The sequence below is a fragment of the Hyperolius riggenbachi genome, chromosome 5, assembly GCF_040937935.1.
Source record: "Hyperolius riggenbachi isolate aHypRig1 chromosome 5, aHypRig1.pri, whole genome shotgun sequence".
Taxonomy (NCBI): domain Eukaryota; kingdom Metazoa; phylum Chordata; class Amphibia; order Anura; family Hyperoliidae; genus Hyperolius; species Hyperolius riggenbachi.
The window spans coordinates 310158407-310177865 of record NC_090650.1 but is presented as its reverse complement, the minus strand read 5'-3'; the positions used below and the strand labels follow the sequence as shown (position 1 = coordinate 310177865).

The 19459-nt window shown below is 41.3% G+C and overlaps 1 protein-coding gene across 5 annotated transcripts in view; it reads left to right on the top strand.

Annotated features, from left to right (window-relative positions):
• The window catches only part of PTPRM (protein tyrosine phosphatase receptor type M), a 995286-nt gene that overhangs the window by 942738 nt on the left and 33089 nt on the right, over window positions 1-19459 (top strand). For all 5 annotated transcript variants that reach the window (XM_068237197.1, XM_068237198.1, XM_068237195.1 and 2 more), the window contains 4 exons: window positions 1089-1262; window positions 4438-4569; window positions 15875-16000; window positions 16265-16428. In XM_068237197.1, coding sequence (XP_068093298.1) covers window positions 1089-1262; window positions 4438-4569; window positions 15875-16000; window positions 16265-16428 — 596 coding nt within the window. The remainder of the gene's footprint in view (window positions 1-1088; window positions 1263-4437; window positions 4570-15874; window positions 16001-16264; window positions 16429-19459) is intronic.

Here is a 19459-nt window from a genome sequence, read left to right as displayed (position 1 = left end):
ATATTCAAGATCAACCATTTCTGTGGTAGCTTTTCACTTACCCTTTGATGCTTTTCAATTGCAAAAAATCTCCTAGGAGAAAACTCAGGAGTAAAAGTTAATTGTATATGGGCCCTTGTTTCTAGGAATGAGCCAACAATTTTTTTTCATAGAAGCTTAATATATTAAAGTCAACAGGAAAAACAAAATATATAAATCCTGCTGGCCTCATTGATTTCAGTGGATTTTACCTTAAAGAGAAACTCCAACCAAGAATTGAACGTTATCCCAATCAGTAGCTGATACCCCCTTTTACATGAGAAATCTATTCCTTTTCACAAACAGACCATCAGGGGGCGCGCTGCATGGCTTATATTGTGGTGAAACCCCTCCCACACAGAAATTCTGAGTACGTACTCTTGCCAGTTTACTGTCTGTGAACCCTGTTGCATTGTGGGAAATAGCTGTTTACAGCTGTTTCCAACTGCCAAAACAGCAAGCAGCAGCTACATCACTTGCTAGCAGTAAAAATGTCACCATGTAATAAATGTCTGAATATAAATCAGGGTTTTAAAATATTTTACAATGGGCAAACACTGACTAAATCATTTATACATTATTATTGTAAAAATGAAGCACTTTTTTATTACATTATTTTCATTGGAGTTTCTTCTTAAATTTCACACTCCACTGCTCATCTTTGCCAGTTTGTTCTGTTACATATCAGTAGAGTAACTGAAAGTGGTGCCTGCAGCTTGTGCTTATGCAAATCTCCCAGCTCCATCTTGATAGGCACAACATTGTCAGCATGGTCACATGATCACATGATCAGGAGCCCAGACAGAGGTCCTTATCTATGCTTCACCATGAGGAAAATGACAGAATAAAAACTAGATAACAACTAGTAAGGCTGCCTTCTAATGATTTATGAAAACGGCATATGCTAAGGTTTGTTTTAAAATAAAAAAACTAAAATAAAAAAAAATATATAGTTATCTGTTGCATGCATTTTAAAGAAAGTTTAAGAAAGCAATTTATATTCAGTTATATTTTCAAACTACAGTATTCCAAAGTTAGTATTTCAAGTTACTTTACTTGTGTACTTGCAGACACTGAACATGGTGACGCCAACACTACGGGTGGAAGACTGCAGCATAGCACTGTTACCCAGGAACCATGAAAAGAACAGATGTATGGACGTACTACCTCCAGACAGATGCCTCCCCTTCCTTATCACGATAGATGGCGAGAGCAGTAACTACATCAATGCAGCATTGATGGATGTAAGATCAGTTTCACAGTTCATACTAATGAGAATATGATCTGCAATCCCACGAAATGAGAACTCCCATATAAGAGCAAACAGGCTCCAGCTCAATAAAGCACTCATAAGGGTACACTTAACCAATAATAAATGACAGGTATTGCCCTTAAAATGTCAGGTTATCTTTTACATCCCTATCAGAGCATTGATGGAGTATTGGACCGTACTGCATACTGGGATTATTTCCCTTGACATTGTGACATCTGTGTACTAATGTGCTCTGCAGACATATTTATTTTTTTCTTAATATTACTTGTCTCAGTGTTGTTTCTTTTAGATTTTTATGGTTTTGGGAAGTAAACATATTATTACTAGTAAATCCCTATTTCATAGTCCATCATAAGTATTTTATACTATCTTACAGGAAATTGTTCCATTTGTAATTGTTGTGTTATGCACAAAAATAATAGAAATATTAAAAAAAATTATTATCAATTGAAATATCACAAATAAGCATATAAAGTTCTACTAGTTACTGCATGGTTGATATACTGCTGAGGCGTGAGATTTACCTCATGCTATTACACTCAGTGCAGATTGTTGTGCATGAGCACATTCAAGCAGTTGAGCGCTGAAGGTGGAGGAAACAAGATGATGGGTGAATGCTGAATCTCTCTTAAAAGATACAGAAGGCTGCTGACACGTGCACAAATGAGTCAGTGCTGTCCACTTAATGATTTTAGTTTTTACCCTGAGATATACTTTAACATTGGCTATATTGACCTGTTACAGTTTTTGATTAATACTGTAGACACAAATAAATAAGGACGGGTAGTGTGAGAGAGCAGGTTTATAATCTTTAGAATATCTAGTGGTAGCTGTACTTTATAGGTTAGTGTTAGACATACTAAATGGGTTAACTTTTGTATTAGACATAAAGTGAATATCAGAAATAAGCCCATTAAATTTCAGCATCTAAATGTAATTTGTCATATTTTTAGAGGAAGAAATTCAGCTGTACATTATAATTGCATTATTGATCTGGGGCATGTTGGGGTTGATTTTGCATAATTATGCTTAAAACAACCATGATGAGCTGGTGCTAAAACACAGAAAGTGGTGATATGCCAGCATTCTAAGCAGTTTTACCACTCTGTAACTTCTGCCTTATAGTAAAGGATGATCCATGATTATCCATGACACTTCCTGTAAACTTCCTTGCAGGGAAGTCCGGGTTTCCCAAGGTCATCCTGGAAGCAATACTTTTCCTCTTGCCACAACCCCTTCCTGGCTAATATGATTCACAGCCTCTGCCTAAATAAGTGTCTTAAAGAGACACTGAAGCGAAAATATATATATGATATAATGAATTGGTTGTGTACTATGAATAATTACTAGAAGATTAGCAGCAAAGAAAATATTCTCATATTTTTATTTTCAGGTATATAGTGTTTTTTCTAACATTGCATCACTTTTCTAACATTGCATCACTCTATAATATGTGCAGATTACACAACACTCAGCATTCAAAATGAGTCTTTCAGAGCAGTCTGTGAAGTAATTAACTCTCCTCTAGCAGAGGAAAAGTAAACAGTTCAATTACAGTTGAGATAATAAAAGTCAGATAACAGCCCTCTCCACGACCAAGTTAGTCGAAGAGCTTAATAGCTTTTTTGCATAGAGATAACAACTGGAGTTTCTCAACTCTTCCTGTACTGGAAACAATTAGACTGATGTATCTGATCTTAATGTTTTTTTTCTTAGCTGTACTACACATACAAATCATAATATCATCATTTTTTTTTCGCTTCAGTGTCTCTTTAAAGGACACCTGAAGCGAGTGGGACATGGAGGCTACCATGTTTATTTCCTTTCAAGCAATACCAGTTACCTGACTTCTCACTTCAGGTTCCCTTTAAGATAGGTGTGTGTGTGTGTGTGTGTGTGTATGTGTGTGTGTGTGTGTGTGTGTGTGTGTGTGTGTGTGTGTGTGTGTGTGTGTGTACACGTGTGTGTGTGTATGTACGTGTGTGTGTGTGTATGTACGTACGTGTGTGTGTTTGTTTATTTGTGTGTGTGTGTGTGTGTGTGTGTGTCTGTGTGTGTGATGGAGAATGTAGGGATGGACAGTGAGTGGATCTGTAATTGCATCCCATATGGTTTAATCATCTAACTTGGGGTACCTGCAGAAATTCAACAGAGCCCCCTTTTCACTATGAAGCAGTGGTAACAGGGTGGTAAGGCTGTCTTAAATGTACATCACTTTCAGTTTTTTGTATTACTTCAGGTACTTTAAAGAGAAACTCCAACCAAGAATTGAACTTTTTCCCAATCAGTAGCTGATACCCCATTTTACATGAGAAAGACAATGATTTTCACAAACAGACCATCAGGGGGCGCTGTGTGACTGATTTTGTGCTGAAACCCCTCCCACAAGAGGCTCTGAATACCGCGGTACTGCTGGCAAACTGCCACAATGTAACAATGTTCAGAGACAGGAAATAGCTGTTATTAGCTGTCTAACAGACAGAGCAGCTAGAAACAGCTAAATAACCTGCCCACAGTAACAATGTCACCATGTAATACATGTCAGAATGTGAATCTGGGAGAGGAAAGATTTTACAATGAGCAAACACTGACTAAATCATTTATACATAATTATGGTAAAAAATGAAGCACTTTTTTTACTACATTATTTTCACTGGAGTTCCTCTTTAAGTTCATGTTTTTCTCAAGAGTTCAGTCTATGAGTTTTCACAATGAAGGGGTACAAATGGTAAAGGTTAAACTTTGCTTCGTTTTATTTCTTTTCTTTTTTTTTTTTTAAATCTCGGAGTAATTTAAAGATCTTGCTATAAAAAAAGCTGTCAGAATTACCACAGTGATCTCACAAATCAATTTTCAGTTAAATCCTTTGAAAGAAAAATCTATGTTGTTAACATGGAAAGATAAAAAAAAAATGTTCTAAAACGACAAAGAAATGTTCTATCTGGAAGATTTCAAGGGCAGCCAAAGGTTCTTACTACAGACAGACACATAGGTGGCATGTATTACATACGGGATGAAGGGAAAAATACAAAGACCTTTGGTGTTCTGTTAATGCTAACAATGTCTTGGTTTGTGACATTCTGCTGTGGGATACATTTGATTCTTTAGTCCTTTGCTATCATTATAATTTGTTCTCCATCTTTCAGAGCTATGTGCAGCCTTCAGCTTTCATCGTTACACAACATCCCTTGCCGAACACAGTGAAAGACTTCTGGAGGCTGGTCCTTGACTATCACTGTACATCAATAGTAATGCTAAACGACGTAGATCCTGCACAGGTACATGATATTAGAATTGTGCACTGCCAGGCTACTGTATATATAATGTACATAAATGTTCATAACAAACACATGTTCCGAATGGAAGAAAGTCTTATTAAAGTGAACCTCCAGACTAAAAATCTACTCAGCAGCACTGAAAAGGCTTGGTGTTTCTTTAACACTTTCACAGCATCAGAACTTTGTTTTTCTTATCCAAAACTCATTTTTAGCTGCACAGAAGAAAACTGCCTGGGCATTTTCCCCTGATGCTGTGTAAAGCATGATGGGAGTTCTGATATTGTTGCTCTCTTTCTACTGTTTTGGTGCAGTTTTTTTGGGGAGGTGGGATTTGAGATTTGAAGCCTAGCGTGTGCATCTGGGAGGTGTGATCAGGGCACAGGACAGTTGGAACTGTGTCTCATGCTCCCTGTCACCTCATTTCAACCAAAAAGATGGCTGCCCCCATGAACAAGATGGCTGCCCCCGTGAAATAACAAACATTTGCCTGTTCTTTTAAAGCCGGGTGGGTAAGAGATTATATTACCTATCTATATTAATTAATGTAGCTAATGTAACTTAATTACAGTATGTTTGTTTAGGCTGAAGTTCCCCTTTAATCTGTAAGTACTGTGTCTGAAATACTCCATTATATGAGTCCTTGCTCAATGCACTTAGAGATACTGACAGGAATTACATGATATGGCACACTTGACCTCTGAATGTTGCTAGAAGGAACCCTGTGTGCATAAATATGAGGCTCTCAGAACCTAAGTCACGTTAAAACATTACAGTATTGAGTTAAATGAGACCTCCAGGTTTAGTGATGGCACGATCTGTTCGTAGGGAAACATTTTGCTATGAACAACAATGTACATGAAGTTTGCATTCGCCCCATACTTTAACTGCTTCCGGACCGCGCTGATTTAAATCTACACCCTGTTTTGCACCTGCTATATCTGCCAGGGCGTAAATTTCAATCCTGACCTCCAGTCACACGCTCCCTCCAATCGTGCCACTCTCTTGCCGATGCATCACCCTCGCTCTGTCATCAGTATGGCGGCAGAGCTCCCTGAGCCGGTCAAGAGACTATTTAATTGGCTTCTGACCCTGTGATCAATGTGAGCCAATCACATTGACTCAAATTGATGACAGGGTCAAGAGCCAATGAAATCAGCTCATGACTGGCTCAGGGAGCTTTGACATCATAGGGACAGCAGAACAAGATGGTTACAGTGACGGGACAACGGTGTTAGCGGCGGGTCAGTGCAGCATGACGTCGGTAAGTGCCATTTTTTTTCAACCAGCAGTCTCTGGTCCTTTAGGGGAAGGTGCAGAAGGTGTTTACATTTACATCACTATCAGTATTTCAATATCATTCCGCAGTGATGCACCTTGGCTCCAGTGAAGATTTTGCCACCGGTGATTGTGTAAGAATGTAAATCAGGGTGAGGAAAGATTTTACAATGGCAAACACCGAGTAAATCATTTGTAAAGTAATGCTGTAAAAATAAGCAATTTTATTCATTGTTATATTCAGTAAAGTTCCTATTTAAAAAGTGCACCTTTATTGAGAGATGTGAATGGAAGTTGCTACTGATGAATGCCTTTTTTAAAAAAAATGATCCTTCCTGTAATAGACATGCTCCTCTAAATAATGAATCTGGAACAAGAATGCAGATCAGGTCGGTGTTGTGATACTCTTCTGACACCAGCAATCTGCAAACCTGCTCCAGAGGAGTGACTCAGAAACAAAGTACAGCCAGGAAACCAGCATTTATAGAAGGAGGTCAGCATTCAGCAGCCTCCATATTTCTCTTGTGACAGGCATAGTGTACAGGGATAATAAATAATGCTGACAGCCGCCTGAACTATGTTTATTTGTTCAGCATCACACTTACATTTCTGCCTTTCCTTTACTGTCAGTGAAGAATGAAATGTGTTCCTGGACTATTCTTCAAAGGGATATTCCACTTTTATTATAACATTGTCATAAATATTTGCCATTTAATGCTACTGAAATTATACATGGGTAGACATTTCCACAACTAATAGTAAGTGCCAATAGTTCTTCTTTGCCACCTTGACAACAGGACTTGGCATATTCTGTTTGGAGTACCGTTGTCATGAGACTATTCAAAGCTCCCACATTGCTGTTGGGGTAATCACATCCACAGTGTTAGACCCAATGGGCGTGATTCCCTAAAAGCCAGTAATATTGCTGTGTGCAGGCACCACATGGCATTTTTACTGGTACTTACACCAGCAGAGTAATAATAACAGTAGTAATATTTTTATAGCACTTTTTTCCCTGGGGATTCAAGACGCTATTACTGATTTGTTGTTCTGAAGTCTCAAAGACTTGGAAAAAGAGGTGGGCTTTTAGTCTTTTCTTAACCCTCCTGGCGGTTTAAAAAAATCTGCCAGGGGGCAGCAAAGTAGTGTTTTTGAAATGTTTTTATTTTTTTTTCATGTAGCGAGACACAGTCTCGCTACATGATAGCTGCTGCTCAGCGGCATCCCCCCAGCCCCTCCGATCGCCGCCGGCGATCGGAGATCAGGAGATCCCGTTCAAAGAATGGGATCTCCTGGAGGGCTTCCCCCGTCGCCATGGCGACAGGCGGGATGACGTCACCGACGTCATCGACGTCGTGACGTCAAAGGGGACTCCCATCCACCCCACAGCGCTGCCTGGCACTGATTGGCCAGGCAGCGCACGGGGTCTGGGGGGGGGCGGCCGCGGCGCGACGAATAGCGGCGGATCGGCGGGTAGCGGCGGCGATCGGATGCTACACGCAGCTAGCAAAGTGCTAGCTGCGTGTAGCAAAAAAAAAATTATGCAAATCGGCCCAGCGGGGCCTGAGTGGTGCCTCCCGGCGGCATAGCCCGCCTTACCGCCAGGGAGGTTAAAGCTGTCCAGAGAAGGAGCCTCTCGCACTGATTGTGGACATGAGTTCAATAGGAATGGGGAAAGGCCCGTGCACCAAATGTTTTTAAGTGGAAACTGGGAATAACCAAATAATTCTTACTGGCAGAGCAGAGGATACATGGAGGGGCATATAGTTCCAATAGATCTACTATGTACTTGGATCTCATGTGGTTTAGAGCCTTGAATGCTTGTAGGCAGCTCTTAACATGGATTTTTCATTTTACTGGTAACCTGTCAAGAGTTTGCAGTACTGGGTAGATGTGCGAGCTGCGGGGGGCATTGGCTAGGAGTCTGGCTGCTGCAATCTGTACTAGTTGTAAGGGGCACAGCACTTTATCTAGGGATCCGATAAATAAGGCATTGCAGTAGTCCAGATGGGAGGATACTAATGCATAAACTACAGTAAGTAGGTCTTCAGCTGGGATAAGGTGTTTAATTCTCGCTTTATTTCTCAGGTGAAAAAATGAGGATTTGAGTACAGCTGATACCTGCTGTCTGTGTGTTAACTTTCCATCCAGGATCACCCCCGGGTTTTGCACATGGTCTTTATACTCCACGGCATCTCCCCAACTGCTAGTTTGAAGTGGGGAAACTTGTGGACTTAATCCATCATGTGTGGACCGCCTACCACCAGCACGTCTGTTTTGTCAGAGTTTTATCAGGGTTCAGATTCAACCAGGTGGTGTTCATCCAGTTTTGTAATTCCACTAGACAGGCATTGATGGATGCTGATAAGTCTTGTGTTCCAGGCTTGAAGGACAGATATAGGTGTGTGTTGTCAGCATAACAATGGTATCCTAGGCCATAGTTCTGGACTATTTTGCCTACTGGGAGTATGCAGACTGCAAAGAGTAATGATGATAGCACAGAACCCTTTGGGACTCCATATGTAAGTGGCACTGGATTAGAGTAGTGGAAGCCCAGGCACTCTTGCTGTGACCTGCCAGACAGGGAGGACTGAAACCACCTGAAAACAGCACCCCTTAGGCTGCAGTACCACACATTGTGCGATCAACACAACCCCACTACCCTCTAGAATGTAAACTCACAAGAGCAGAGACCCTCCACCTAGTCTTTATCACATGAACATGTACCAGCATTGGTCATGTCTCAAACCAAATATCACCTATGTATGTTGTTGTATATGTATTGCTGGATGTCCTGATAGTACAGTGTTTTGAACTTCTCATGTATCTGTGCTCCCCACTATTTATTTGTACAGCACTATGGAGGATGTTTATGCTATATAAATAAAAAATAATTGTATAAATACACGTGTAATGCAAGAGTTATTATGGTAAATCACAGACACAATTAGCATAACACGCATTACCATAACAATGTTCACGTTACTTGCGTACTGTGGGTTGCGCTAATTGCACAATGTGCGTTACTCTGCTTGCGTAAGTCTTGGTAAAAATGTCAGGTACTGTCTGGGCACAGCAATATTACCGGCTTTTAGTGCATCAAACCCGATGTTACTCATTTTCCAACTGTGAACTAAGATATTAACTGGCAGCAAACTTTGATACTCTGATCTGCTAGCACTTGGTAATAAGTTATTATTACTAACTGTTTACATACTTGTTACTTTTATTAAAATAATGCTAGCCAGTAATCCTTTCAATATATAAAGCTGGACTAAAAGCACTGCATTTTTTTTACAACAAAAGTAAAAAAAACCTCTTTAAGTCTTCTCCCCTTATGTGGCACTCTTCTCCATAAAAAATGCAGTGCGCAATCATGACTTTAAGACCTACATAAAATCACTTTGCTTAAAACAGGCTGATATCTACGTTAACCTCCGCTGTCTTGTTCTCCCCAATGATTGATGTGCTGTGCGCAGTGGCTGACCCCTTAAAACGAAAACTCTGCATGCTCGTATGTAGCGAGTGGCGCAGTACCTGTAAATAATAGGGCAGCCTAATGTACTTCTAAACGTTTTGTCACTGCTGGCAAAGCATCTAGCAGATGATCCAAGCGATTACATTTTTTTGCTTCACTATGATGCACATTGGGAGAGACAAACAAGTTAACAGCCTGAAATGTTTACTCTGTGCTATGCAGGGGCCCTGGAGATGTGAATGTTCAGGAGCAGGCATTTAACACGCTGCCATTTTGTAGATTGGATAAAACTTGCTTATAAGCAAACGGATGAACGAACACGCACAACAGTATTCTGCAGTTTTTCCACAGGATGTACACACAACAGTGCTACAACCCCATCTATGTTACATCTAAGTGCATTTTCTTATCTAAGTTAAAAAAGTTGACCTTATTAGTACCCACTAAATGAGTAAAGGGGTTGACGTGTAACTTCCAGTACAATGATTGTATCCATGTAACTGGGTGATTTGTTCTGCGCAATTTAACCTTAGCACAAAAGGAAGCTGCTTTAGAGCATTGAACTTGCCCTGCATGATTCTGTAAGTCGTAAAGTGTTTTATAATCACAATCAATGGGATGTTCTGTCGTGTAGAGCAAACTATGCCGTGATAAGAGTGAACTGGAATATTCTTTGCTGTTTACAAATAGACATGTGTACTTGAAGATTTGGAACATAAAGGATTTGCTTTAAAAGTGATTTTTTCGCTTTTATTTGCCACACGGGAACACGTTGCCCATGTTCATCAATGGACTATACCCACCATACATGGTTTCCTAGCATGGAAAAAAAACAGGTTGCTGCTGGTTTTTTGGATGCTGTGCACAGTTTTCTATGTATTGGATATTTTGGAAAACAAAAGTTTGCTTTCTTAAAACAGAAAGAATTTGCGATAATTCAGGTTGGAGTGAGCTCCGAGATGTCTCCCAGTGCATCACTGCTGAATATATGAAAATTAACCATTGTTGCCCTTAGAAGCTAAACACACCTCCAGAATCGCTGGAATGCAATGATGTGTCAGCTTGTTGTAACTACACTCAATGACGCGGCTGCCGGCAGCTGCGGGCAGCCATTCACTTCCGCCTCATCTGGCGGCATCCCTGGGTCCCCTGTGGCTATGGGCCAGTGCGGCGCTTCCGGCTATGTCCCTGGGCGAGTGTACATGGCTCGTGACAGCCTTTATAGATTGATAATACGGGTGTGAGGCATGTCAGCTGATGTTTAGTCAACTGACACTGATTTTCCCTAGGAGTGCACTGATTGGCTGGTACTTCTAGGGGTGTGGATCTATGCCCTATCTCTGGTATTTAAGTCCCAGTCTGTCAGTTGTCCAGTGTCCGTTATAGCTATCAGTTCACTGAGCGTTGGACCTTGCCTTACTACTGAGTCTAGTTTAGCTAGTCCGCAGAGCTATATATATATGCAGACACTGCCGATATATATGTACTCTAGTTAGTCCAGTCTTGTATATTGTATTGTATATTGTAATTATCCTGATTGTTATTCTGTGTATGACCCGACCTGCCCTCCACTTTGATTAAAGTCTCATCCCTCTGTACTACAGTCATCTGATACTCGGTATAGACCTCGGCTAGCCTAACGACTCTGTCTCTGTCTCATCCTTGTTTGTACCTCAGCCATCTAAATTTATGTGTATGACTCCAGCCTGTTTAACGATTTCGCACCTGTCTCAGCCCATTGTACTTTAGCCACCTGATTACCAGTGTATGATCTTAGCCTGTTATTTGACCTACCTCTGACTTAGTCCTTTTGTACCGCATATCCTGATTTCACGTGTATGACCACAGGTGACTATCTGACCTCGATTTATCGTATACAGTGTATACATAGATACCCAGCGTTACACTTGTTAATTTGTACAGAGCCATAATAATCCAACATGCATACAGACTGTTTCGGATTGGTTGATCCTCATCAGTGCATGACATGGATTAATTTGGCTCTATGAAGTAGGGCTTGAAACATCCAGAGGTACACACTAACCAGCAATTCTTTCTGTTAACCTGAATTATGGCAAATTCTTTCTGTTTTAAGAAAGCAAACTTTTGTTTTCCATAGCATTTTAGTAAGGGGGCTTTTAGGACCATTGTAGCCCCTTACACACTCCAATCAGTTCTGGGTCACCATATGCTTGCTGGTTAGTCTGTACCTTTGGATATTTTGCAAATGCATACATTTAACCATTTTTGAACCAACATGGACATGTTGTAAAACATGCACACTTAAACAGGCTTCTTGTTTTAGAATGTTTAAATGTAAGCATAGCCCTTTTGTTTTCCCTTCTCCTGCAGGTTCACACTTTTGTCATATTCAGATTTTTTAAGCACAAGTTTTATTCTACCTTTAGATTTCATTGTAGTGATCAAAATATAGAAAATATTACATTTTACAGGAAAGTTACTACATACCACAGTATTCACATGTGTGTTTTTTCTCCAGTGGTCAATAAATATCAGAGGTGTGAACATTGAAATGAGTTTCAGACTGAGTAATCAATTATGTCAACTACACAGTTTGTACTGCCTGACCTCACTGCAATCTCTTGTTACTGAATGACCAGTATCCACTATAATTTCCCTGCTTATACTCTGACCTTGCTATAACTCCGCAGTCTCCCTGGCTGTTTTCTGAACCTGGAGACAACTTGAGCCTGCCCAGCCATACACAGACCCTGCCTAACCATATAAGCCTATCAAGCCATACTCAGACCCTGTCTGACCATATAAGCCTGCCCAGCTAGACACATATATCCTGGCAGACATGTTCTGACTTTGCCTGACCACATGAGCCTGCCCAGACATATTCTGACTTTGCCTGACCCCATGAGTCTGCCTAGACATGTTCTGACTTTGCCTGACCACATGAGTCTGCCTAGACATGTTCTGACTTTGCCTGACCACATAAGTCTGCCTAGACATGTTCTGACTTTGCCTGACCACACAAGTCTGCCCAGACTTGTTCTGATCCTGCCTGACCACTTGAGCCTTTACTCTGATTACTTTGACCTAGTTTATAATATCATGTTTCTGTTAGAGGACTTGGGCCCATATGCAATTCATTTTTTCACCTAAGTTTTCTCCTAGGTAATATTTTCACAACTTGTCCTAAAATACCCTTTAAGCCCCCAGCAAGCAAGAAAATACTCAAAATTAATTTTCACCTACTTATGGGTACTTTTTCAATTGTAAAATGCTGAAAACTTAGTTTAAAGAGAATATGAAATGTATCTCCTAAAAGATAACTCAGGTGAAAACAGGGACGGATCTGGGGGGGGGGGGGGGGCAAGCGGGTATCTTGCCCCAGGTGCAGTTTGTTGAATTCTTAAAAAGGCGGTAAAATGAATGGCAGTTTAGGCGCCAAAACCTGACCTTTAGGCGCCAAAACCTGACCTTGCCCCAGGCGCAACTTGGTCTTGGTCCATCCCTGGGTGAAAAAGTGAATTGCATATGGGCCTTGATGTCAGGATATATGAGAAATCTAATGCATAATATCTAGTAAAGCTTAACAATTGACAACATGCAAACTGGCAGGTTTGTGCACCCAATGAATGCACACTATTATATACAGTATCTCACAAAAGTGAGTACACCGCTCACATTTTTGTAAATATTTTATTATATCTTTTCATGGTGCAAGACTGAAAATATGTCACTTTGAGACAATGTAAAGTAGTCAGCGTACAACTCAACTTCTTTGGTTGACCATGGTGAGGCCTTTTGTGAGTTAAACCTGTCCTGTTGAACCGATGTATGGTCTTGGCCACCATGCTGCAGCTCAGTTTCAGGCTGTTGGCCATCTTCTTATAGACTGAGCCATCTGTATATAAAGCAACTATTTTTTAACTGCTTCTGGACCTTGATGGTTGAAATCTACACCCTGTTTATGCCCTTTTATTCCTGCCAGGATGTAGATTTAAATCATCGCGCTCTTCCAATCTCAGCAATCACAGCTCTTTAAAGGACATGGAAAGCTCTGGTCTTAAAGCAGCCAGAGATGTCCAATCCACAATGGGTTAGATCCTCAGAGAATTCTCTGCCATGAGGTGTTTTGTTTAACCTCCAGTGACCAGTATGAGAGAATGTGAGAGCAATAACACCAAATTTAACACAAAGAGAAAATGTCTAATTGGGCACAATTTTGACATTCTTCACTTAGGGGAGTACCCTGGTTCTGCTGGCAGCCCCACCAATTAGTGCGACAAGTTCGCTAAAGTCATGAGCCACTGCGCCTGCGTGGCCTGTCCACAAAACTGACTCGATCATGCGCTCATTGCCGTAAGCCTCCTGCATATGCACAGTTTAGTCTTTCAAGAAATGTGCATGCGCAGGAGGCTTACGGCGAGAGGTGCGGGATCGACAGGGGGCTGGAGGAAGCCCCAGGTAAGTTCAGATTTGCTTTTAACAGGTCTGTTCGGGGTCCCTTTAATGGCTGTGTGTTAAGGTATTTTGATAGGACGGCAAATTTACACTGTTATACAAGCTATACACTGACTACATTACATTGTACCAAAGTGACATATTTTCAGTGTTGTCCCATGAAGAGATATAATGAAATATTTATAAAAATTTGAGAGCTGTAATCACTTTTGGCAGATTGTGTGTGTGTGTGTGTGTGTGTGTGTGTGTGTGTGTGTGTGTGTGTGTGTGTGTGTGTGTGTGTGTGTGTGTGTGTGTGTGTGTGTGTGTGTGTGTGTGTGTGTGTGTGTGTGTGTGTGTGTGTGTGTGTGTGTGTGTGTGTGTGTGTGTGTGTGTGTGTGTGTGTGTGTGTGTTACACATTGTAAGTAAAACAATCTGCTTGGTCGTCGCTTGTCATTTAGCAGCTGTGCACATTGTAGATTCTTGGCTGAGAGCTTGCAGAACGTCTGTCTCCACCGAGTTATTTCTAGCATGTCTGCAAGGATTAACGTTAGAGGAAAATTGGCAAAAATAAATGAAGACTTTCAATGCTAACTGGAGGTGAAATTCTCTTCTAGCTCTCTCTCTTATACAGCCTTCATGGAAACATCACTGATAGATGCAGGCTACACCTAAAGGGGCAGCGAGCACGAGGGCAACTCGCCCCAATCTCCTTCCATGATTCTGCCCTCAGCTAACACCTTCATACTAGGGAGGGTCAATGAGATGCAAATAATTCCAAGTTGATGCAGAATTTTGCAAATTGTTTATGCAATTGTATGCAGCTTGAAAGTGGATCAATCAAATGCCACCTTGGCTTCATTCGGCTGGTCCAATTTCAGGCTTCATACATTTGCATAAATAATTTGCATAATTATGCAATTATTTGCATGTCATTGACCATCCATATTTCATGTCATATCTTTTGTTGATCGCCTGCAGTGGACTTCTGTCTTGGTTACAATTAATGTCTGAATGATTATAATGTATGTGTTTATATGTATTAACCTATGAGTAAATAAAAATACAAACACTTCAGCAACTATACCTTGCACATTGACTGCATATTAATCTGAATGGGCGTAAATTACAGTTTTTCAGATATACAAATAATACTTAGCATAATAGGTGGAGAATTTAGCAGGATTCGCTACACTGATCATAACTCACATACCCTGTATTAGAGTGTTAGTGCCAAACTCAAATACAAAGTGGGCCAAAATTGAACAATAAGACCAAGCCACAGGCCAACCTCAATATCTAGTGCCCAACTCCCTCCTTTATAAAGTTCCCTGGTGGCTAATGCCCCCTCTCGCCTATACAGTTCTCTGGTGTTTAATGCCTCCTCCCTCCACCTACCGTTCCCTGGAGTTCAGTGGTCCTCCCTCCCCTATACAGTTCCCTGGTGTCTAGTGGGCCCCTCCCTCCCTTATACAGTTTCGTGATGTTTAGTGCCCCACTCCCTCCCCTATACAGTTCCTTGGTGTCTAGTGGTTCCCCTCCGACCCCTAAGTTCCCTGGTGACCTGTTGCCCCCTCCCCGATACAGATCCCTTGTGTTTAGTGACTTACCTTCCTTATACAGTTCCCTGATGTCTAATGCTCCCCCCCCCCCCCATTTGGCTTCCCTGGCAATTAGGGCCCTTCTCCACTACACAGCTAAATCGCAAATCGCTAGTGATTTTTAAATCGCTAGGGTTGCTACTTTATCATAGAAATCATGAGAAGTATTTTCCACTATAGTGATTCGATTTGTAAATCACAAATCGCAATCGCTTTCTGGAGCGATTTTCAGAGGGATAAAGCAATGCAAATGAAAATCGCAAATCGCAATCGCTGGCGTTTGTGATTTGTGATTGTGATTGCTAGTGGAAAAGGACCCTTACTGCTTCACCTGCAATATAGCTTCCCTGTTCTAGAGTGGGCCAAACATAATGCAAAGTGGGGAAACCACTTGCAAGCCAAATGTGATGGCTCTGTGAGCCAGATTTGGCCCACGGGACAGTTGGACATATGTGCATTAGAGGTAACAGTAACTACGTAAGTATGTATTCATGCGTACGTATATATAAATATGTTTTTTGTTTTTCACTGCAGTTGTGTCCGCAGTATTGGCCAGAAAACGGAGTACACAGACACGGACCAATTCAAGTGGAGTTTGTATCTGCTGACTTAGAAGAAGATATAATCAGCCGAATATTTAGAATCTATAATGCTGCAAGGGTACGCGCTGTACTAACTTTATATTTATGCACTACTCCGGAAATTAGAGTTATGCAGCTACTGTTGTTAATCTTTGAAGTGCTTAAGTAGTTTAAATTTAAAAATCACTGTAAAATGTTTATAGTTTACATTTGATTAAAGCACCTGCAACAGTGAAGTTTCAGTACACTTTTGACTTCAGCTTTTACAATACGCAAGATTAAAAACAGTCGATGTGAATTAGTGAAGCATGTGCTGTAATGATTTTGTATTGTGTGCTTTTAGCCTCAAGATGGATATCGCATGGTGCAGCAATTCCAGTTCCTCGGCTGGCCAATGTATAGAGATACCCCAGTGTCTAAGAGGTCTTTTCTAAAGCTTATACGACAAGTGGACAAATGGCAAGAAGAATATAATGGGGGAGAAGGTCGAACAGTTGTACACTGCTTGTAAGTAACTGAGCTACAATTTGTTAAATCATGACTAGCCATAGTACTCAGCATTCTAAAAAAAATATTCATGCAACTTCCTCCATGTCCATGGTAAGCCCAAAACTGAAACATACAACTTTCTGCTAAATGGACTGAGCACCCAAGATTGGCAGTCCTCCTGGCAAATAACTTTGTGTGTTTTTAGTGGACAGTAAGGTTAGGGCTGGTTCTGGACCTTTTGCTGCCTGAGGCAAACTTGTGAGGATGTGGGGTCATAAACTTGTGACCTGCCTTTGCACAGCAGCCACAGAATGCACTGCTATGACAAGGCACGCATGGAGGAGAGGGTTCCGGCTGGGACTATAATACAGGAAGCAGCCACCAGCTCAGATGGTAACATGAGCGGCAGCCACGGGGGGGGGGGGGGGGTTAGCAAGCGGCAGGGGGAGGGGGTGTGGGCAGAATGCTGCCCCAGGGCCCATGCTGCCTGGCGCATCACTTGGCCAACCACCCCTGAGGAAAGTCAACGAAGATTGATGGCAGTGTTTTGTGAACTGTTAGGCCTGGTTCCCACTGGGGCACTTTGCAGTGCTTTGTTGATCGCCAGACTAATGTATCCCTATGGGGTCATTCTCACTGCAGCATTTGTGGACCACAGTGACATTTGAGTGGCAGTCAGCTTTGTTTTTTTGCTGTCAGAATTTTGTATGCAATGTTAGAAAAAGTTCCTGCACCAATGCAACAAAAGTGACATGCCAGGATCCACTCTGGAGTAAGAGTAAACGATTATGATACTTCAAGATCCGCACCGTCAGTACAAAATGGTTTATTGGAAGTTTAAAACATTAACATGTATAAAAGTATGGGTCCGGCCAGATTATCTGGCCGGACCCATACTTTTATACATGTTAATGTTTTAAACTTCCAATAAACCATTTTGTACTGACGGTGCGGATCTTGAAGTATCAGAATTTTGTATGCAGACAGCCTTCCCTGACTATTTGAGACAGGTAAACTAAATATACATGACCTGTGCACCAGAATTTCTCTTTTTTTGTGTACTCTACACAAAAGGGGAACACAAGATCTAGCACCACCTAGTGGCCTAAGGAACAAAAGTGTTTATTGTCCATCCATTACACAGTATCCGCAAATACATGCCTTTGTTGATATGGTAGTGAGAGCATTGAGAAAACTAGAATCCGACACTTTTAGAGTACCTATTCATGATAACCTGAGTGGGGAGGAAAGAAAAGCTCTCGACCTCCTAAAGCAAAACAATTAGATTATTATTAAACCTGCTGACAAAGGAGGAAATATAGTGGTGATGGACACTGTTATGTATGAAGGAATGTGTCTGGAACTTTTGAGGGATGAGAGCCAATATAAGGTTCTCCCCACTAACCCGTTACGAGAACATCAAAAACAATTACAGGATCTGTTAAAAGTGTGTGTTATGAATGGAGGGATGGACACTAATGACTATGACAGACTGAAAAGGGCAACGGAACATCCTGTGTTAGCCGTATTTTATGCACTCCCTAAGATTCACAAGGATAGAATCCCCCCACCAGGGAGACCGATAGTGTCAGGTTGTGAGAATCTCACTGACCAAGTGAGCCAATATATTGATAGATTTTTACGGCCATTTGTTGAATCGTTGCCATCTTATCTAAAGGATACAAAGGATGTTCTAATGCGTTTGCAGGATGTTGAGGTGACACTGGGTACCCTCCTGGCGAGTATTGATGTGGAGTTATTGTATAGCAGTATACAACATGAACTGGGGATTAAAGCAGTTGAATACTTCCTGAATACAAGGGGAAGGCATTTGCAACAACATAACAACACCCTGCTTAACCTACTGCGTTTTGTACTGACTCACAACATTTTTCTTTTTGGTGGAAAATTATACCACCAGCTCAGGGGAAGTGCTATGGGACGGCGTGCGCCCCCTCATATGCAAACCTTTTCCTGGGCTGGTGGGAAGACACTATAGACTTTATTGAAGATATGGAATTTTACACCTCTCATATTGTATATTGGGGGCGTTTTATTGACGACGTCATCATCTTGTGCGAAGGGACAAAACCTCTCTTTGATGATTTTATGTCCTTGTTAAACAGGAATGAGATAGGAATGAAATTTACATCAGAATTTAGCGATAGGTGCATCCATTTTCTCGACTTAACGATTGAAATCACTGATAATGGGAAGTTGCGGACAGACATCTTTTGCAAACCTACGTCCACAAACTCCCTATTAAGATTGGAGAGCTCACATCCACGGTCATTGCGTCAGGGTATCCCTGTAGGACAGTTTTTGAGAGCACGCAGGAATTGTTCGGATGAAGTGGGTTTTGAAAATGAATGTGGTACCCTAGCTAAAAGATTTAGACAGAGAGGTTTCCCCAGTGAAGTGATAAACAATGCCTACCTACGAGCAAAAAACACCCCAAGACAGGACACATTGAAAGACACCAAAAAAGTGACCTCACGAATTAAGCCCAGCACTCAAGGCCGACTACCCCCACGTTTGATAGGTAAATACACAGAACAATCGCATGCAGTTTTTGAAATTTTGAAGCATTACTGGCCTATCCTCCAGAAAGATAAAGATCTAGTAAAAAAATTTCCCTCCAATCCGTCAGTTACTTACAGGAGATCGGCTAACCTCAGGGATCTATTAGTTCACAGCACCTTCTCTAAGGACCCACCTCAGATTAAGACCTGGTTACTGTCTAAACCAAACGGTTCCTTCCATTGTGGAAGGTGCAAAGCTTGCAAATACATGCCTACAACAAAAGAATTTACGTGCCCAAAGAACGGCAGACGTTTTACAATCAAATCGTTTATCACGTGCGATACGAGAGCAGTGGTATACGTAGCTGCATGTAAGTGCAATCTGTGGTATGTGGGCAAAACTACAAGAGCCCTAAAGGAACATCTCCTTGAACATATTGGAGACATTAAGCATAGAAATGACACCGCCATCTCCAGACATATGAACCATATACACCTGTCATCGAGATTTGATCTCAAATTCTGGG